This window comes from Saccopteryx leptura, chromosome 2, assembly GCF_036850995.1.
Source record: "Saccopteryx leptura isolate mSacLep1 chromosome 2, mSacLep1_pri_phased_curated, whole genome shotgun sequence".
Classification (NCBI taxonomy): domain Eukaryota; kingdom Metazoa; phylum Chordata; class Mammalia; order Chiroptera; family Emballonuridae; genus Saccopteryx; species Saccopteryx leptura.
In genome coordinates this window covers 366,098,104-366,120,237 of record NC_089504.1, presented here as the reverse complement: position 1 = coordinate 366,120,237, position 22,134 = coordinate 366,098,104, and the positions used below count along the sequence as shown (strand labels likewise).

The following is a 22,134-nucleotide window of genomic DNA, read 5'->3' as shown; positions in this document are numbered from 1 at the left end:
CCTCCACTGACACAGGACAGGCGAAGACATATGGTTTGCACGCAAGAGGAGGCCCTAAATACCACACTCCTGTTGAGTCCTAAGGGATTCATTCTTAGAAAAAACTAAGTGTTCACTTCCTTAGAAGACCACAAGACAGGTACTCCTTTTTTTATTTTTTTTTATTCATTTTTAGAAAGGAGAGAGAGAGAGAGAGAGAAGGGGGAGGAGCAGGAAGCATCAACTCCCATATGTGCCTTGACCAGGCAAACCCAGGGTTTCGAACCAGCAACCTCAGCATTTCCAGGTCGACGCTTTATCCACTGCACCACCACAGGTCAGGCCCAAGACAGTTACTCTTGACGTAGTCATGACTGGCAGGATTTTCAAACACATTTTAGGTGATTTTAATTCAGATCCAGGTAATAAGTGGTTCAATGTGTTATTTACAAAAGCAAAATAGCCTGTAATCTACTACACTGACAAAAGGAAGATTTCCATGAACTGTTTTCTCTTTCCCGAGGACAGGTCTGTGTGAGCAGAGGTGGCAATGAGGCAGCCCACCAGCAAGACCAATCAGAGCAGGAGAACTTGAGTTTGGATAACGGGTCCAAGCCAGCCTTCTGCCCATTTTCACTGTTTTTATTTATTTATTTATTTATTTTTTATTCATTTTGAGAGAAAGAGGAGAGAGAGAGAGAGAATGAGAGAGAGAAGTGGGGAGGAGCAGGAAGCATCAACTCCCATATGTGCCTTGACTGGGCAAGCCTAGGGTTTCAAACTAGTGACCTCAGTGTTCCAGGTCAACGCTTTATCCACTGCGCCCACCCCAGGTCAGGAATAGCTTTTATTTATTTTTTTAAAGGCAATTGATATCAAGGTTAGATCCAAATCTTTCAAAACTTTCTAAAATCTGTTTCTGTTCAAAATGAATGCTCTAAAAAAATTTTCAGATGGAAAGAGAAGTGACACAGAAGACACATCAACGTTCAAGTAATTTAAAACAAAAAGGTAGATTTAATGCAATAACATTAATGTGAGGATAAATAAATCCACAACAGCCTTCAAAGTTTGATATTTTTTCCTTTGCAGAGAGAATGGTTTTCTGAAAGCACGCAGGACTGAAGAAGTCAAAACAAAATGTGATTTCCTAATGTCCAGGTGAAACAGTCTTGGTCCTCCCTGCTGCCTCCTCACACTTACTACCGGCACGGCGAGTTTCTCTCCTTGAAATCGTAATGGCCGTGTGTTTCAAGAATAACTGGATGGTTTGTTTCCAGAATCGTCCTCCTGTGATCCCATGCTCTGGGAGGGAAGAAAGTGAGGCAGCGCGTTCATGTTGGCCCTTGTCAAATCAAGTTTCCCACCAGCCCCAACCCAGCATGTCAGGGCCCCCAAGAGGACAGCCACACGGTGTCTTTGTCTTCCAGGACCCCCTATGCGTACTTCCAGTCTGCAGTGTGAAAACGCTCTCAGCAGTCTCTCTGTGAACTCAATGACAAAGGTTTTCAAGAAATCCTGGCAACTAAATATTTAAACTGAAATCAAGGTCACACTCCTCATGTGGGCACACACCCCTCCTTTACCATCCAGTTCACTTCTAGTTAAGAAGGGGACCTAACCCCTCACCTTCTGCACAAACTGGGGGTTCACTGTGATCTCCTGGTCCATGGCCTTCAGCCGCTCCTCCAGCTCTATGCACTTCAGCATCTGTGTGACAGACGTGGTCAGAGGTGGTTAGTTAGTTAGTGGGTTTAGGTCAACTTTGAACCTAGACTATTAATATAGGTGCTACAGGTTCACAACTCCCTGACCTGAAACTCCTGGGCTAGACAGGGTTTGGAGTCAGAATTTTTGAATTCAGAAAGTTCATCGAGAACAAGTGCTGAATGTGACCTAACACCTTGTAGGCTCCAGGGCAGCACCAGCACCCCGTCCTCAAACACATCACCATCTGCAGTGAAACGCCCTGGCCAGACAGCTGGGCTGGTCAGAGTATCGCCCGCTAGGCAGAGGGTGCGGTTTGATCGCTGGTCGGGGCGTGTACAGAAGCAGACCAATGTTTCTGTCTCTCTCTCTCAAATCAATAAAATAAAATAAAAACACTCACAGTAAGTAGGATAAATAAAGACTATAAATCATTTCAGGTTACATTTGCCATCAAATGAGTTACCAAAAACACTTCTAGCTTTCAGGGTTTTTTTCTGATTTTGAGTTGCAAAAGAGGGATTGTGGAAGTATGCACTGCTTCTGTGTTTGTGAGGTTCAATGTTTTGTTCATTTTCCTAATCAGAGGTAAGAAGCACAGTCCACCCATCATCCCAACTCGGATCACAGGTCAGAGTGGCACTCGGAGCAACACGGCCTAGGGGACGCAGGGGCAGCTGCTCTTGGCCCATGGCCGCTGCCCGGTCAGGGTGTACGGGCGGCCCCACTCCTGACATAGAAGTCTTCTGACCTCTCGACCCGGAACTCTGAAAAAGTGAGACTACACTGTAGGTGACGTTTGGGTGTGGGTAAAATTATACTTGTTGCGAGAACCTTCGGGTGTTTTAGGAGTTAAAGTGACTTTGGTGAGCTAGGGGGGGCTCTAACCCCCCATTTACTTACAACCAACAATCCTGAAGAGTTCTTTTTTTTTAATTCTGGAGCATAGGAACAGTACTTCAAACAGAACGTGTCAAACATTTAAGAAAACACACAACACTGGCACTCCTTGTGTACCTCCTGGTCAATGTTATGCAGCATGGCTGGGTTGTTGTATTTTTCAGGGTTATCATGGAAACTGACCATACCATCCTTCTGATTAATACTTGCAAAAATTTCACCGTCTTCTATCTAGCAAAAAAATACAAAAATCAGGAAAGCAGTTAAGACCTCAACACTAAATGAATTTATAGTGATTCAGTATAATGAGGAGAAAGCACAGAAACCAGGAAATCCATAATCAGTACGTGTATTTTAAGCACCTACTGTTTCTTTTCTTTTTTTTCTTTTTTAACAGAGACAGAGAGAGTCAGAGAGAGGGATAGACAGGGACAGACAGACAGGAACGGAGAGATGAGAAGCATCAATCATTAGTTTTTCGTTGCGCATTGCGACACATTAGTTGTTCATTGATTGCTTTCTCATATGTGCCTTGACCGCGGGCCTTCAACAAACCAAGTAACCCCTCGCTGGAGCCAGCGACCTTGAGTCCAAGCTAGTGAACTTTGCTCAAACCAGATGAGCCACGCTCAAGCTGGCGACCTCAGGGTCTCAAACCTGGGTCCTCCGCATCCCAGTCCGACGCTCTATCCACTGCGCCACCGCCTGGTCAGGCTAGCACCTACTGTTTATTCAACAGTACTTACTGATATCTAGCCTGTTCCAGATGCTACAGGGCACAAAATTGACACTCATAAAATCCGTGCCCTTACATTGTTTATTTGTAAAAGTCACACAATGCAAACCAACAATTTTAAAGTCAACAATTCAGTGCCACAGTACAATACACGTGCAACGTGTAACCTCCACTCCTATCTAGTTCCAGAACACGTCCCTCATCCCCGAGGGAGACCCCGCCCCTGCCAGTCCCCGCCCCCGCCTCCGACCCTCTCGGCTCCGTGCCTGGGCCTACTCCGGACATTTCTGTACATGGAGTCGCACATGTCTTTTTTGTCTGGTTTCCCTTAGCACAATGCTTCCAAGCTGCCCTTGCATCTTTAACATTAATTTCATCATATATAATTTACATTGCCCTTGAATTTTAAAAACTGAACCCCTAACACATTTTTGTTTCACTCCAGTAAAAATTATTTTCTGGTCCTTCAAGAAAGCTTTTCTGTCAATGTTGAATCCAGGTAGTTTCAAGGTCTATGTCCCTTACTTGCAACAATGACGGGTGATTGATTTGATTTATCCCAATCCATGAAGTTAAACAGTGAGAGGCCAATACTAGTCCCACACAGGTACTGACTGTTACTCCTACCAAACCGCTCCGCAGGGTGACGCAAGGTGTCTGTGTTTCTGAGCTTCTTGAACTGCCTCCTCCTTTCTAACCTTGAAGGGACAGCTGCTGTTTAATGATACAGCAACCAGCCCAACACGTAGTAGACAGAATGCACAATTCTCCACGAGCAGAGAGCGGACTCTTCACACAGTGAGCACACATACGCAAACCTAGGTTCGCCACAGCAGAACTTTCTGTAATAACTGGACCTAGAAGGAGCCCAATGCCAGCCAATCGGAGCGGAGAGGTGTCCTCATGCAGCGGAGCCCTGAAAAGGAACACGTCACAACTGCAAGCAACCTCGTGTGTAACTGCCATGAGGTTGAGCAAAAAAGCCGGATCCCCACAAGTATATAATGTATGTTTCACTTCATATTTGATATAAAGCTCAAAAACAAACAACTAAACCAGGATGTCAGACATCAGGACAAGAACGACCTTTCTGGCCGGGAGCAGGGCTGGAGGCAGCACCGGCTGCTTCCGGGGTTCCGGCAACTCTGATTCGCGCTCGAGGTGCGGGCTGGGCGTGTCTTCACTGTGTGAAAAGGCATTTAGCTACACACTGCGGAGTGCCTTCCTCTATGTGGGCTACACTGTAATAAACGTTCATGTAAAAGAACACCTAACATACAATCTGAATAGGTCTGTATCAATTAAAGAGATTGGGTCAATTAATAACCTTCCAAGAAAAGTACCAGTTTTAGAAATGTTCACTGGTGAACTCTACCAAACAAATAAGGAGGAAATTATGCCAATTTCTACAATCTCCTTCAGAGAACAGAAGCAAAGGGAATACTTCCCAACTCATTCTGTGAGGCCAGCATTGCCCTAATACCAAAGCCAGACTAAGACACCACAAGAAAACTATACAATTATCTCTCATAAACACAGATACAGAAATATAAGCAAACTCAACAATATATAAAGAGAATGATACACCAAAACCAAGTTGGATTTCTCCCAGGTGTGTAAGGATTTCTCCCAGGTTTTTAAGGATTTCTCCCAGGTGTGTAAGGATTTCTCCCAGGTGTGTAAGGATTTATCCCAGCTGTGTAAGGCCGGTTCAACATCTGAGAATCAATGAATGTAACTCATCATGTCAGCAGGCTAAAAAAGATGGTGATCAAATTACATAAGCAGAAAAAGCATTTCATAACATCCAATAGCCACTTGTGATTAAACTCAGTAATCTAGAGAGAGACGGGAACTTCCTCAATGTGGTGAAGAATAACCGCAGAAAACCTAGACCTGCTGTAGCGTGGGGAAGGACTCTAAGCTCCCCCACAAAAGTCAGGAACTGGGCATCATACCGCTCCTTCTCAACTCTGTACTGGAAATTCTAGCTGATACAGTAAGATGAGAAAATTAAAAAGTACACAGATTGTGAAAAAAAGAAACTGTGTTGCTCACAGATGCCGTGACCACCTATCTACACAGAACATCTGAAAGTATCACCAGAAACCACAGGTGTGACTCTGATGCTCCCACTCTCTCCTCCTTTTTCATATTTTCCATAATGAACACCTGCTACTCTTACAAAGACAAAACCCACTCATATGTTTTTTAAAAATGAAAACACACTCACCATGTGTAGGACATATTTTTCTGCCTCCTGTGGTCCAGATAATTGCACACGGCTTGCCATATCTTGTAACGATAGCGTTAAAAAGGTCTGAAAATCAGAAGTAGAATTAATTTTACAGGTGGAAACAAATGAGAAAAGAATTTTATTAAATGTGTTGAGTTCTAGTAAATCACTGAAAGTTTGCTTTCCATTACTGCACAATGATTTTTTGTTGTGGAGATGACTTGAAACTGATGAACGCAGCAGCTTCAGCCATCAGTTTTCTAGGGTAATGACTTCTATAAATGTGTCCTACACAAACTTTCCTCTATGCCTGAAATGACATTTGTGCAAGGTTACTCACTGCAGCACTTTCTGTGGTAGCAAAAGATTGGAACCAGCTAAATGTCCATCAGCAGAGGCTAATGTTGCCAGGAAAGAGGGTTAAGACAACACGGAACACAAAAGGAGCACAGAGTAGCATGAAGAATATGACCCCAATGGTACCTAAGCTGGAGTGTCTACATATGCACCTCGACAGGAGACGGACAAGAGGAATCTAGAACACCGTCCACCAAAATTAACCTGAAGCCGACTTGAGCTCCATGGATAACCCTTTGTCCCCAGTGCCTTCCAGGCGGCCATGCTATGGGACACAGCTCCTGTCACCGACACTGACACAGTCCACCTGCTGGAACTTTTTAAGAAGTTTTTATTTTCTGACTTTTGAACAAGAGACGTAACTGGCTGGGAAATCCTTTGATTCTTCCCTTCTATTATTCTGGCAGGACTTAATGCCAAAACTTTGTCAGCCACCATCAAAGATTTAACCTTCTGACTAGTCACGACCTTTAGTGACACTGTTCAGCACAGTCTCAGTGACATGGAGGACACCGGCCTCTTCCATGTCGCCTGGGCAGTGCTTATCAGCCCAATGGATGTCAATCCACCAGGAGTCCACACTCGTAAGACCAAGCCACTGCCCCAGCCCCTGACTGGCCACCGTAAAGCTTTTCCTTTGGTCAAATTCATGTTCTGGATTTATCTGATCCAAACCGGAATACGGTCCTTTCCTCTACAGACTTCTCAAAGTACACACTATCAACTTACTCCTCAGTGAACTGTGGCTGACTGTTTCATAAGATAGTTAACTGACGATTTTCGTAGTTAACTAGATTTCTTTTTTCTGAGAGACAGAGGAAAGAGGGGGGGGGGGAGGGAGAGAGAGAGAGAGAGAGAGAGAGAGAGGAAAGAGAGAGGTGAGAGAGAACTGCTCTTAATCTCCTATTCCTTGCACTATATGCCTTCCTAGCTCACATGAGATGTCATTTTATACTTTTCTATAACAAAAAACATCAGGTTTTTATTTTGAAAACAAAAATTATACGACTTCCCTTCTACAGTTCAACCGCAAGTAGCTCATTCAATTCTGGCCTACAGGGTAACTACTGTCAGAGCAGCACCATGCTCAGATGCGCCAGCACAGCCTGAGGAGTCCCGAGCTGGCCACAGGGCCCCACCTGCCCACCCAGCCGTCTCTCTCTCTCCGGCTGCCTTTCTCTGCTCCCAAAGTAGTTGTACCTCCCACCTGTCTTCCCCTCCACCTGCTCCTCTTCTGATACCCTGCTCTGGCCCTGGAAGACCAGCAGGCATCAACAGAAACCTCCCTGAGAGACGGGTTGAGACAGTGCTTAGTAGAGAATGCTGCTGCACTGTCCCTGAACCCGGCTCCTGAGCACTGAGCCCTGAGCCCTGAGCAGCGGGACGGAACGCAGGAGGGAGGGGCCCCGGGAACCGGGAGGAGACAGGCAGGGCCGCCTGGCCTCACCTTGGTCAGCCTCTGAATGTTCTTCTTGTAGAGAGAGGACAAGCACTGCTTCACCAGCCCCATGTTGTTGTCCCGGGTGAAGGTCTCGCTGTGCTTATTCACCAGGTTGCGGAGTTCTGAGGGGTTGTTGGTCGAATAAACTTGTGCTAACTCGTGGTACGCATTGCTAAGTGGCTGAGGGGTTAAAGGGCGGAAAATCAGATGAAAACGTTGAAGGATAAAACTCGTACAGGAAGCAAAAGAAAACAAGGCGCTGTGTTCTGAGCAAGTACACTCACTACCCTTGTGGTTCCCTAACAGATAGAGCTGTGTAACTCATCCAACAGACGGCTAGTTTGTGAGACCACAGAGAAATTCACTGTGGAGCAATTACAGCTGGAAACAAGCCGACACAGAGCCAGTCGCCCACAGCAGGTGAAAGGGCGCTGCCCTGGGTCAGGGCGTGCGCGCGTCTGTCTCGTTCTGCTAGAGGCTCGGCTTTTCTCCTGTCAGGAAGAGAGGAGAACTTCCAGCATTCTTACCTCTCTCTCTCTCTCTCTCTCTCTCTCTCTCTCTCACACACACACACACACACACCCCTCCCAGGTGCACGGGGACAGTCTGCTCGCTGCCTTTGATAAGAAGTAAGACAGGAACAGAGGACTAGCAGTGGTGGAGGGCCTGCTAGGAGCCTGAGCTGCTTTAGGCATTTTATTTTACACTCATTATCCTTTATTTTAAATACTAAGATGTTTGGAACGGTCATAAGCACGGGTACAGCCTGGATTCAATCCTGTATTCCCACTCTTTTTTTTACAGAGACAGAGAGAGTCAGAGAGAGGGATAGACAGACAGGAATGGAGAGATGAGAAGCATCAATCATTAGTTTTTCATTGCATGTTGCGACTTCTCAGTTGTTCATTGATTGCTTTCTCATATGTGCCTTGACCGTGGGCCTTCAGCACACCGAGTAACCCCTTGCTACTGGAGCCAGCGACCCTGGGTCCAAGCTGGTGAGCTTTTTTTGCTCAAGCCAGGTGAGCCCGCGCTCAAGCTGGCGACCTCGGGGTCTCGAACCTGGGTCCTTCCATATCCCAGTCCGATGCTCTATCCACTGTGCCACCACCTGGTCAGGCTGTATTCCCACTCTTAAAGTCGTGTTCTCTTCACCATTTATGATGTCACTGCAAATAAACTACTGGTGCTTGGGAATTATGCCACTTTATAAAGGCACTCCTTCTAAAACAGGGAGTTCTCCAGGACCTGAGAACGGCCACCCTCCCCCGCCCTGCCGGTCACTCCTCCAGGGCTCGCTCCTGCCCCCCCACCCCGCACCCTGCCTGTGACCAGGAAGCCTCGAGGCCTGAGAACCACGGCATGGCTCTTTGGTGAAGGACACTTGGGTATCTTCAACAAGACATCATAAAAATGTTCTCATCAGGAATATTTTCAGCTTGATACCCTATTATCTGAGTTTTGTACAGGGACAGACAGGGTAACATTGTTACTGAAATAACTGTGATCTTGTCATCTTTTGGCTTGTCCTATTTTTTTTTTAAACCATGAGCATATTTTCAAAAATAGTTTACTTTTTAATGTGGTCCCAAAACTGGGTTTTCAATGCAAGCACAGCTCAGGGGCGAACCTGTGGACTTCACACGGGAGCTCTGGTAAGATTTCCCAACACGCGGCTTGCCGAGGGCTCAATAAAGTCAGCACTGCTTTGTAAGTGTTTCCACTAAATGTAATGAAGAATTTAAAAAAACCAGCCCCTACTGGAGCTAACACATCTACAGCTGTAAACACCCAGAGCAAAAGTCTGAAACCCACTCCTGAGAAACTGTCCCCATCGGGTGATCAGGACGTGTACGAACAGGAGTGACCTTACAGATTCTCCCAGACTGCGGCCCCCAGACTCCCACAGACACGTCACAAGTGTCTGCTAATCTGAAGCTGTTGAGAGAGCTAAATCACTATAAAACAAAATTATAAAATGATGTATCAATATACTTTAAAAAGTCAGTTTTTAAAAAAAACTCACCTTAATGAATCTACCCACAATTTGAGATGTGTATTTTGGTAGCTGTTGTACTTTTCCGAGTAATATCAAAGACACTAGAATATACTTTTTATATGATTCCAACATGATGTGACTGACCGCCATGGCAGGGGTGGTTATGGCCTGAGCGAGACAAGAATGTGGAACGTGAAGGCAGCTCACACCACAGCAGGAAAGAGCAATCAACTGCATGTATCGCTTTAACTAAAACTCAATGCCTACATTAAATTCTGCTTTTTAAGTAACATCTTTATTGAAATACAATTCATACACCATAAGTTTTTCCCTTTTAAAATATACGATTTAGTGGTGTTGGTGTATCTGCCACGCTGTACGACGATCACCATTACCTGCCCCCCACAAAAGACACCCCTGCCCATTGGCAGTCACTCCTCCTCCCTCCCCACAGCACCATTGCCTGCCCCCCACAAAAGACACCCCTGCCCATTGGCAGTCACTCCTCCTCCCTCCCCACAGCACCAGGCAACCGTTGTTCTGTGTCACCTCTCTATGGATCTGCCTGTCCTGACATTTCACAGCAAAGTCATCATAAGTATGTGGCCTTTTGTAACTGGATTCTTATCTTAGTATGTTTTGAAGGTTCATCCGTGTAGTAACATTGGTACCTTATCCCAGTTCCAGTTGGATAAGTTAGCTGTCATGGTCAAGAGATGTACAGAACTTAACCCAAATCAGACAAAACCCAGATCAGACCCCACTCATCAGTGCTCTTCCCTCTAATGCTACTGCCTTTCAACTTAAGGAACAGATTACTCCTCTTTACATGATCAGAAAGAAAGTCTTTGAAGGGACCGCCCCCTGAAACTCAAGAGAACTGGAATCAATCCATTCCGGTTGTGCACTTCTTCGATCACACAAGTTTAAAACGACCTCAGGAGCATTTATGCATGCATTCATTCATTTTATTCGGTAAGAGGGGAGGCAGAGAGACAGACTCCCGCACGTGGTCTGACCGGGATCCACTGGCATGCCCACCAGGGGGCAATGCTCTGCCCATCTGGGGCGTTGCTCTGTTGGTCTGCAACCGAGCTCTTCTTAGCGCCTGAGGCAGAGGCCATGGAGCCATCCTCAGCTCCTGGGGCCAACTCGCTCCAATAGAGCCATGGTTGCAGGAGAAGGAGGAGAAGGAGGAGAAGGAGGAAAGAAAGAGGGAGGGGGAGAGAGAAAGAGAGAAGCGAAGGGGAAGAGGTGAAGAAGCAGATGGGCGCTTCTTAAAATGACCTCAGGAGCATTTAAATACGAGATTACCTGTTCATAAAAGTAGAGCGCTCTTTCAAAGTTCTTCAGCCCAGTATAGATCATCCCTCCATAATAATAGTAACATAAAAAGTGCTTTGCGTCATAAGCTCCATTCTCTTTACAAATGTCCATCATGTCCACGTCAAGATATGGAAGGGCAGGCTTAAAGCATTTTGCCAGCAAACAAAGCTGTGGAAAAAAAATTGTGCTGAATCATTTTAATTGCATTTTGGCAAGCTCTAGCAGGAGCAAATTCATAGATTCCAAAAGTTCAAGAAAATATTGTTTCACATTTTTACACTTAACTAATTAAAATGATCTACATGTCGCCTGACCAGGCAGTGGCTCAGTGGATAGAGCGACGGACTGGGATGCGGAGGACTCAGGTTCGAGACCCCCGAGGTCGCCAGCTTGAGCGCAGGCTCATCTGGTTTGAGCAAAAGCTTGGACCCAAGGTCGCTGGCTCGAGCAAGGGGTTACTTGGTCTGCTGAAGGCCCGCGGTCAAGACACAGATGAGAAAGCAATCAATGAACTAAGGTGTCGCAACAAAAAACTGATGATTGATGCTTCTCACCTCTCTCCGTTACTGTCTGTCCCTATCTATCCCTCTCTCTGTCTCTGTAAAAAGAAAAAAAAAGAAAAAAAAAAGATCTACATGTCAACATATTACTCCTTCTTCTTAAGCATTCAGAATAAAACAGCAGTTTTTCATAAAAGATGAACCAACCAGGAGATGAGCACCCCCACAGATGGACTAAGGGGAAGGGAGGAGAAGAAGAAGGTCACTTCTCCTGTGTGCCCTGACTGGGAGTCTAACCTGGACATCCGCATGTTGGGCCAACACTCTATCCACTGAGCCTGCCAGCCAGGGCCTAAATGAGAAACATTTTAAGGTGTAAAATGTTACTTGTATTTATTCTCAGATTCCCAGATTCCTTAAAAAGAAAAGAAGTTGAGATTTTTTTTTAATGCCACAAGTGTTAAAATCACTCTGTTCTACTCCCACTACAAGACCACTAGCTGAGCACCATTCCAGTTTGTATCCAGTAGCTGCTGAAAATTCCCTTGCTGCAGAACAGCTGTGTCTATCCATTTCAACTGCTAGAACACAGCCATCTCCGTCAAACCACCTGCATTTATTAATCAGGTGTCGAGCAAACTGCCAGCCAGCCCCCCACCTGACTTGGCCTGGGACACTCCTGGGCAGCTCACCTGGCAGAGATCAGCGTGTATGGAGGTCAGCTGGTTTGTATTCATCTGCATCTTATCGATAGCTTGCTTAAGGACGCCAATTCCTCTCAGGGGCTGTCAGAAACGACATCTCTTTCAGATAAGGTCTCAAAGATGACAGCACATTGGATCTTATGTTGTCACTTACAAATAAAAAATAACACTAATTGATAGGTTCCTTTAAAAAACAACCTGAGGTTTCCATGTTCTCTCAGGGCGGTCCCAAATCAGTCAGAAAATTTCCTTAAGCTGTTTCTTGTGACATTCTGAGCAATTCAGCACCACCGTTTTAAATCATAAAGCTTTTTTTTTAAATGAAGATAAAAGCAATATCACTTTCTCAACAATTCATTATGCTTACATCTGCACAAACGGAGCATTTCCCAGTCACTCACACTAGATGTGAGTCTCCGCTGCAGCCCACTGAGTTGTGCTGAAGGGTGCGGGCCCTGTCCCCCAGGGCAGTCTAGGCACATCTGTAATGCTCTCCAACAACACCATCTCTTGCCTGATAATAAATTACTACTGAAACTGATACCACAAGTTATAAATAGACTATTTCCTGCCTTGATTATAAATAACGAGACTGAGTTTCAAGTGAGGTATGGTTTCTGGACAGATGTGATTCTAAAATAGCTGAATATTCGATTCCCGGCCAGGGCACATAGGAGAAGTGCCCATCTGCTTCTCCACCCCTCCACCGCGCTTTCCCTCTCTGTCTCTCTCTTCCCCTCCCGCAGCCAAGGCTCCATTGGAGCAAAGATGGCCCAGGCGCTGGGGATGGCTCTGTGGCCTCTGCCCCAGGCGCTAGAGTGGCTCTGGTCGCAACATGGCGACGCCCAGGATGGGCAGAGCATCGCCCCCTGGTGGGCGTGCCGGGTGGATCCCGGTCGGGCGCATGCAGGAGTCTGTCTGACTGTCTCTCCCTGTTTCCAGCTTCAGAAAAATGGAAAAAAAAAAAAAAGAAAGAAAAATAAAATAAAATAAAATAGCTGAATAACATTTTTTTTTCTAGTAAAAACTTGTGGGTGCATTTTTCTTAACCATCTTTTTCAAACCACAATCAGAACTCCTACAAAATACCAACTGGTTCTGTTTTCAGTCTCCTTGAAACCACAAGTTCAATTTCAAATCAAAAAGGAACACTCAAACTGTAATCTGTGTCAGTATCACAAAAGTTAAAGAAAGACCAAAGAACTGACCCAGATTAAAAGAAACAAAAGTTGTGTGACAATGTAACACAACCCAGGAACTGAGATTTTCTTTTGTTATAAAGTAATTATCAAACCTTGCAATCTGAATAAGGTAGTACACTTGTTAAAGGATGTTCATCTCCTGACATTGATCTCTGTATTATGGATACGTAAGAGAACGTCCTGTTTTTTAGGGAACACTCACTGGACTATTTCGGATAAGGGGCATCATATCTGCAACTGACCTTCTAAAGGCAGGAAAAAAGAGAGAGAAAAGACTGAGCAAGTGAGGTGACATGTTCCTATCCGCAGAGTCTGAACAAAGGGTAAATGGGAATTGTTCATATTATCCTTGCAACTCCTTGTAAAGCTAAAATTATGTCATAATTAAAAGTTTAAAAAGTTTTAACAAACAAAAATCAAGCATATGACAAGACAAGGAAACTAGAATGGTAGTTCCAAAAACAGCCGCCTCCCTGAGGCGCCCCTTCCCCCGCGTTGGGGTCCTCCCGCGCGGGGACTGGCTTCCTCGCAGGAGACGCCTGAGTACTCTGAAGCGACTACATGTATCTCAGTTTAGGGTGCTCACTCCTAACCTGGAACCTTAACAGATCAGTTCATTGTGTAAGTTAGATAAGTATTACAACAGAACTATAAATACTTGAACAAATTGCTTACCTGTTTTCTTTCCATAAGGGCATTTGTTAGCTGATGGCAAAGCCCAGCAACTAGATACAATAACAAAATATTAAAAACCTAAATAACTAGACAGGCGAAATACATTCAATGGGAAAGAAAAACATTATTCGGCTTACAAGTGTCTGTTGCATATCGAATGTGCTCCCCGTTACAGGTGCTGATAAAGAGCTGAACCTGTGAGAACAGTGTCTCGAAGTCAGGGACACTGGGCATGGAGAACTTCACAAACCTGCAATAAAGAAAAAAGATCATTCATCTTGATACTTCACAGGGTGAACACTAGAAGCAACTGAGGCCAGGAGTCCATCCCACCTCCAACATGCTGTGAATTAAATAAGTCACAGCAGTTTTATAAATTAAGAAACAGAGTCTATGAGATTCTCCTGGCCTGGTTTTGTGCACAATCAAGACACAGCATAGACACAGAAGAAGTTAAGAAAAACATGCTTCCAGCTTTCAAGAAAGAAAATTCTGTTAAATGAGGCCAAATATCAGGTCATCCTAATACTAACTTTTAAAAGAAAAAATTTTAAATATTTTCCTTTTGAGCTCCAATGTGGTCAGGGCTATTTACTCAATTTAAAAGTCAGCTGGTGCTCCTCCCGCTCTGAACGGGATGAGAACCGGCACTGTGAACGACCAGCAGGAGGGTGTGGCAGTTGTCCAAAGCGGCCCAGGACTCAGCGGTGCTGCGGCCCGGCCCGTCGGGGAGAAAGCACTGTCTGAGGAGCAGGGTAAGAACTGGAGGTGCTGAGGGGAGGGAGGGCTCAGGTGGTCCGTCCTCAGTCACCTGGTGGGTGGAGCCTTTCATCTGTCCATGATAAACACCCTGAGAGGGGTCCACGTTACATTTTGGGGAAGAAATCATCTAGTCACCTAGGCACTGCTACAAGTAAAACTTCAAGCTCTTCTTTTTAATTAAAAAAACCAAACAAATTGTTACTAATTTCAAGAAAAATGAAGTGGGCATTTTGCCTGATCACAGTTTCTCCTACATCTTTCAACTTGCACTTCCATCCATCCAGTATTATTCAACTTAGTAGCACCATGCAGCTCTAATTGCACATTCTGATATCAAGTGTGTCTGAGATCGCATGTGGGCTTCACAGGAAGTCAGTAAGGCACCGTGACTTCCATTTCATAAATAAAAACATGAAGCTTAGGGCCCCACACCTCATCGTGAAGAACATAACACAAACCCAGGGTGCTCAGAACAAGCTGATTCTCTCCAGGTTTCCTCCTCCTTACAGACAATGGAAAACACCCGAGAGCTTCAAATGCTTCCATGTATAGTATATCTCATATATATATGGGTGGGCAAAAGTAGGTTAAAAATAATAAATACAGCCTGAGCACGCAGTGGCGCAGTGGATAGAGCGTCGGACTGGGATGCAGAGGACCCAGGTTCGAGACCCCGAGGTCACCAGCTTGAGCACAGGCTCATCTGGTTTGAGCAAAAGCTCACCAGCTTGGACCCAAGGTCGCTGGCTCGAGCAAGGAGTTACTCGGTCTGCTGTGGCCCCACAGTCAAGGCACATATGAGAAAGCAATCAATGAACAACTAAGGTGTCGCAACAAAAAGCTAATGATTAATGCTGTTCATCTCTCTCTGTTCCTGTCTGTCTGTCCCTGTCTATCCCTCTCTCTGACTCTCACTGTCTCTGTAAAAAACACACAATAAATAATACAAGAATAAACTCGTTCACTACTCACAACTGCACACCTACCTCTGCCCACTCCTGTATGTACAGGTGAACGTACATGTATAAAACACGTATGCTATCCGTTCTTGTAATCAGTAAACAGAGATAGAAATCTTTACCAGGCTGCAATGTTCAGTCAAGTTTCTGCAACGGCAAAAATGTTTTATATTGGCCCTGTCCCACATAGCAGCTACCAGAGTAACTACACACAGCTACTGAGTACTTGAAGTGTGGCTAGTGCAACTGAGGAACTGAATCTTTAACTTTTTAAAACTATGTTGCATTTAGATAGCCACATATGGCTAGTTACTACTGCATTGCAGAGTAAAGCTTCAAACCCTTTGATTCTGACAAAGTTTCTCCTCTAAACTCGATTCCTGACCTCTGTCTTTGTCTCAGGAATCCCAGTGTGAGGAAAGCCAGACACTTGCTTTTAGGTCTTCTCAGTTTATTTATATTATTACAACTTTCATGACAACCACAATATCCCAATTTTAATACTAAAACATCAAAGAAAATAATTCTACTGTCAGGTACACAGAGTTACAAGGCGCCTCAACTGGAATGAGGTCTATTTATTTTGGTCTCAAATAGCTTAAACTTGTTTGAATAAAATTCAAAGCAGTGTTGCTTTTGAGCACTGGTAATTAAACTCAATATATCCCACCATCCGTTTCATCACTCTTCCCTATCTTTTTTTTTTTTTTTAAGCAACAGAGAGAGAAAGAGGGACAGACAGGGACAGACAGACAGGAAGGGAGAGAAATGAGAAGCATCAATTCTTCGTTGAGGCACCTTAGTTGTTCATTGGTTGCTTTCTCATATGTGCCTTGATGGGAAGGGGGGAGCCTCCAGCTGAGCCAGTGACCCCTTGCTCAAGCCAGTGACCATAGGGTCATGTCTATGATCCCACGCTCAAGCCGGCGACCTCGGGTTTTCAAACCTGAGTCCTCAGTGTCACAGGCCAGTGCTCTATCCACTGCACCACCTCCTGGTCAGGCACGCTCTTCCCTATTTTATTTCCAAGTTAGAAAATGTGGACAATCCGATGGACTACATAAATAAAAGTATGCAGCTAAATACAAACTATAGTGTCCACAACTGAGATGGCCATTCGTTTTTTAAAATAAATTTCAAAATTTGTATATATACAAAGTTTAAAAAATAATAAAACTGAAAAAAAATGTAATAAGCAATGATTAGCTGGGATGAGTAAAATGTCACTTCTATAACATGACTTCAGTTGTCCAAGAACTCAGTGTTGTTTACATGGCTTACTTCTTCCTATACCAAAAAAACGAAGTCGGAAAGTGCAGCATGTTCAGTGTTAGAAAGCACAAAACTATAAAAGAAGATGTCCCTTACAAAACAGCAAGGACGCCCAAGGAGTGCTCTTGTACGTCCAAAGCCCCAAGCACAGTGTCCAGATGGGATAAGTTCTTTGCAAGCAGTTCCCCACTCTTGTTGATCAGTTCACAAAGCTGAGTCATTTGCCCTGGAAAACAGGAATAACAACACTATGTCATTCAGTTAGAGCACTAACCAAACTAAAGGAAGTATGAACAGACTTCACATCTCAGGGCAAGAAATACCTGAAGATGACTTCCTTTTTTTTTTTTTTTTACAGAGACAGAGATTCAGAGAGAGGGATAGATAGGGACAGACAGGAACGGAGAGAGATGAGAAGCATCAATCATCAGTTTTTCATTGCGACACCCTAGCTGTTCACTGATTGCTTTCTCACATGTGCCTTGACCGGGGGCCTTCAGTAGACTGAGTAACCCCCTTGCTTGAGCCAGCGACCTTGGGTCCAAGCTGGTGAGCTTTGCTCAAACCAGTTGAGCCCGCGCTCAAGCTGGCGACTTCGGGGTCTCGAACCTGCGTCCTTCCACATCCCAGTCCAACGCTCTATCCACTGCGCCACCACCTGGTCAGGCTGAAGATGACTTCTTGTATCTCCTTCATTTCAGATGAGGACCAAGAAGGACCAGGGAAGGGAAGTGACCCTACCCCTCTGGCCCCTGAACGTCTCTCTTTTCCTCCATTCCCTTTTGTGGGGTGGGGACACCAGAAATATATACATACTATCACTAGCATTCCCTGTCTGTATCCAAAATGTCACCCAAGATGATTTAATTTTACTTCCTAAGTCTCTCAGCTCCACCCCTTTCTCCCGTCTTCATTCATGTCATTTATCATTTCTTATCTAAACCACGTAGTAAGTTTTGTCAATGTCCACTCCCTCCTCCCACCCGGACTCCACACACGTACCTGTGTGATCTCTTTAAAATGCAAAATTCAATGAATTACTCCAACAGCTCTAAGAAGTCCAAATGCCTCAGCCCAGTAACTGCTCCCTGTGCCTCCCCAGCCTCGTCTCCTGTCACTTCCCTTCATGCACCAACTCTCTTTGCTCAAAGTGGAATCAACATTCCCCATTCTCTCATCTTGATGCCACGACACCTGTTGTCCTCCATGCTGAGTGTCCCCTTCACTCTCCCCCACATCGTCCATTACCTGACCCCTACTTCTCTCAACAGCCCACCTGGGTCTTCCCAGGACCCTCACCTATACCCGCTTCCCACGGCTCAGCTGGCTGAGTATTTGTCCTCTCTGTGTCCTCTGTGCATCACCTGGGATGTGATAAGGTAATTCAACTTAAACTCAGGCAGAGAGGGTCTCATTTCTCTAGCTTCATAATCAATAAACAAACAGCTTGTTGAATCTCCTATGATCCATTTGTCTTTCCCTTATACCACAATGCTCTAACAACTAAAGTATAGAATCTAATTAGGCCCAAGTTGGTACTCTGAAGTAGACCTACCAATTTGGATAGGTTACTCTAATAACAGACACCATCCCTGCCCACACTCTGTACTCTCAGATCCCACTCGCTGTCCTTCTGGTGGGGCAGAGGGGTACACGTAAGTCCTCAGGCATCAAACTCTTAAATTTTTTCCTTCAGTAATTCTCGTTTAAATTTTTTCCCTTCTTTTCCAAGTGAGAGGAGGGGAGATAGACAGATTCCCGCATGCACCCTGACCGGGATCCACCTGGCAACCCTGTCTGGCACCAAGCTCTGCCCATCTGGGGTTACGCTCACAACTGAGCTATTTTTAGCGCCTGAGGCAGAGGCTCCATGGAGCTATCCTCAGCTTTGAATCGAGCCATGGCTGCAGGAGGGGAAGAGAGACAGAGAGAGACAGAGAGAAGGGGGAAAGGGAGGGGATGAAAAACAGATCATAGCTTCTCCTGTGTGCCCTGACCAGGAATTCAACCCGGGAGATCCACACACCAGGCCAGCACACTACCACTGAGCCAACTGGCTAGGACCTCTCTTTTACATTTTGAACTTCAAGCTACCCATACCAACTACAATATTTCTGTTTGGTAGCTGAGTGATTTTTCCTTATTAAAAAACACTGAAGCCTGACCAGTGATGGTGCAGTGGATAAAGCCTTGACCTGGAACACTGAGGTTGCTGGTTCAAAGCCCCAAGTTCGCAGGCTCTGAGAGCGATCTTCTCAATACGTGGTCGCCAACTGGAGCCCGAAGGTCGCTGGCCTGAGCAAGGGGACACTGGCTCGGCCCTAGTCAAGGCAAGTATGAGAAGCAATCAACGTTTTCACAAAAGTGAAAGCAACTGCAAGTTGATGCTTCTCACTCTCTCCTCCCTCTCTTGGAAGCAATTACGATACAACTGAAAGCAGCTACATGTTGATATTTCTCACTCTCTCCCTTCCTGTTTCTCACTCTTTCTCTCAAAAAATTAATATAATGCTTAAAGTCCAAGTGATTGTAGCTAGGAACTTTGATAATTTAACTTCTGGGACTTCTATACCATAATACTTTTAAATTTGGTAACTTCCACCAAAAATAAAAAGGAAACACTCCATTATTATCACATATATGACAAAATAAGAATAAAAAATCTATGATCTTATTAGGCACCATTTTTCAAGACAGTAATACAAGTTGAACTGGGAAACACCAACTCACTATCATTTTATCTCACTGGCAAGTATGAAATATGTATCTCTCAGCTAAATAACCTGCCCCCGCCTGACGTGGGGTGGCACAATGGATAAAGTGTAACCTAGAACGCTGAGGTCGCCGGTTCAAAACCCTGGGCTTGCCTGGTCAAGGCACATACAGGAGTTGATGCTTCCTGTTCCTCCCCCTTTCTTTCTCTCTTTCTCTCCTCTCTAAAATGAATAAATAAAATCTAAATAAATAAATAGCCTGTCCCCCTTTAGTAGTTGCTTCTCTTATGTGCCTTGAACAGGCAAGCCCCAGATTTTGAACTTGCAACCTCAGCATTCCAGGTCAACACTTTATCCACTGCGCCACCACAGGTCAGGCAACCTGCCCCCCCTTTAAACCCACTACTCTAAATACATTTATAATGACTTGAAACACCCAGAAATAAGCATTTCAGTCCATTCCCCCCCCCCTGCAATTAAGTAATGAATGCTGAGTTGAGACTTAAAAGGAGGGTCACTATGAAATCATGAAAGTTGACTACTGCTGGACCAAGGGGAGAGCCAAAGCAAGTTTAGTGTTACAGGGCACATTTCAAAGGAGCCCAACCAGAGGTCTGGCCAGTGAAACTGCCTCTAATCAGGGAAAGCTGGAAATGATGATATCCCCTTCCCGTAAGGGCCATGTTAGGAAATTCTGAGTAAGAGCCAAGAAACTAGACACTCGTAAACATTTACTATGCTATGAACGTGAGGCACAGCATCACAGACTCCGCCTGGGAGTCTGCTTCTAAAGCCGTGCCTTGCACTAGAGCAAGTACACAAACGTTTCCAGTAAGTGATCCCCCTCTCAACAGCCCCAGTGCCATCTGGTAAATGAGAAAACTGACTCTGGGAAATTAAGCGGCTTACACATAAAATGACTGAGACAGGATTCCAACCCAAATCTTCTAAGCACAGTATGTCCCAGAAAATAGGACCTAAGTGTTCGGACCATGAATGAATAAATGCATGGTCTCTTCATTCATATGGACAGAAAGCCCATGCCCTACCTATGAACTTACCCGCTATCAAAAAGAAGGGAGCCTGACCAGGTGGTGGTGCAGTGAATAGAGCGTCGGACTGGGATGCGGAAGGACTCAGGTTCGAGACTCCGAGGTTGCCAGCTTGAGCACAGGCTCATCTGGCTTGAGCCAAAAAAAAGCTCACCAGCTTGGACCCAAGGTCGCTGGCTCGAGCAAGGGGTTACTCGGTCTGCTGAAGGCCTGCAGTCAAGGCACGTATGAGAAAGCAATCAATGAACAATTAAGGTGTCCCAACGAAAAACTGATGATTGATGCTTCTCATCTCTCTCCACTCCTGTCTGTCTGTCCCTATCTATCCCTCTCTCTGTCCCTATAAAAATAAATAAATAAAATTTTTTTTAAAAAAGAAGGGAAACGGGAGAAGTATTTCATTACGCGAGTCTCCATACTAGACCAGTTCAGAAGCCTTACAACAGTGGGGTAGAGAATAAAAAAGCTATAAAGAGACTCGAGAATAAAGGTGACCCGTCCAAGGTCACGCAGCCCCTCCAGGTCAAGGCGGTGAACAATTCAGTGGCCGTACTTACTGCACCCTACATGACAGCCAACGTGTCAAGTGCTTTTATACGGTCGCTCTCCTTCAGTCCTAACAACTCCATGAAACATCGACTTGTTTTTATTTTACAGACGAAGAAACGGACGGTTCAAGGTGAGTGGGTAGGTGAGTGGGTAGGTGGGGGGGGCTTCACAGCCAGAAGCTCATTACTTTCATTCTCAGTCCAGAGTTCCAATCAAGTGATGAGATGAATAAACCAAACAGCATGAAAATGACGAGCAAAAAGGAAGTAATCTGGGTCACAATTCTGCCCCCCAGAAATGCAAGTCCTACGAGCGGGAGCCCTGTCGACTTCCCCGAGAGTGCCCCAGGCAGCAGCTGGGACCAGCTGGGGTGAGCGTCGGAGCCAAGGAGCCCAGAACAAAATCGTACCGGCGCCCGCCGCCGGGCCAGGAGGCGAGCGGGGGACGGGCCGGCCAGCGCACCAATCGCCGCGGGCAAGGGCGGCCGAAGAGGCCAATCAGCGCTCGCGAAGGTGTCCAACGGAAGTCCCGCCCCAAAATGTCAAACGAGTAGAAGGGGCCGACGGGGGGCAGGGCGGGGAGGAGGGTCCCGGAGGCCCGGGGCGGGAAAGCGGCTGGGAGGGCGCCTCGGAGCCCGGCCGTACGAGGGGGCTGCTGAGACTCCGCCGCGCCCGGTCCCGTCCGGCCTAAGCGCCGCCGCGAACGCGGCCCCGGAGGGCAGGCTCGGGCGAACCAGGCGGTCCCGGCCGCTCCCGCCAGCGGCAGAGGGAGGCAGGTTGTCCCCGGGGCCTGGAGGGCCGGCCAGGGCCTCACCTTGAGCCGAGAGCTGTCGGACACTGTTTACGAACTGCTCCAGGGCAGAGGCCATGTTTCCCCTGGGTGACCCGAGGACGAGAGCCAGCTCGCGCGGGAAAAGGCGTCCACTCCGGGCGTTGGGACGCCCGCGATCCACCGGGGTCTCCGGAGCCGCAACGTCACTTCCGCCCTTCAAGCATCGCGAGATCTCACCGCCGAACTGGGAACCGGCTTGTGTTTCTTTGGAAACAGTTCTGCTGCTCCCCCTA

The 22,134-nt window shown here is 45.9% G+C and overlaps 1 protein-coding gene across 3 annotated transcripts; it reads right to left on the bottom strand.

Moving 5' to 3' along the window:
• Positions 1–963: 963 nt before the first annotated feature.
• COPS3 (COP9 signalosome subunit 3) lies at positions 964–22,058 on the bottom strand. Of its 3 annotated transcripts, XM_066365069.1 has the most exons (12): positions 21,884–22,058; positions 16,852–16,981; positions 13,900–14,012; positions 13,763–13,812; positions 11,874–11,966; positions 10,670–10,849; positions 9,383–9,523; positions 7,363–7,536; positions 5,556–5,642; positions 2,704–2,817; positions 1,609–1,689; positions 964–1,284 (listed from the first exon to the last, which is right to left on the bottom strand). In XM_066365069.1, the coding sequence occupies exons 1-12, from the start codon at positions 21,936–21,938 to the stop codon at positions 1,231–1,233; spliced, it is 1,272 nt and encodes a 423-aa protein (XP_066221166.1). In that variant the 5' UTR covers positions 21,939–22,058; the 3' UTR covers positions 964–1,230. The 3 variants fall into 3 exon arrangements, with proteins under 3 accessions (XP_066221166.1, XP_066221167.1, XP_066221168.1); XM_066365070.1 differs by lacking the exon at positions 16,852–16,981 and having other exon boundaries at positions 21,884–22,014; XM_066365071.1 differs by lacking the exons at positions 13,900–14,012; positions 16,852–16,981; positions 21,884–22,058 and having other exon boundaries at positions 11,874–12,034.
• Positions 22,059–22,134: the final 76 nt, after the last annotated feature.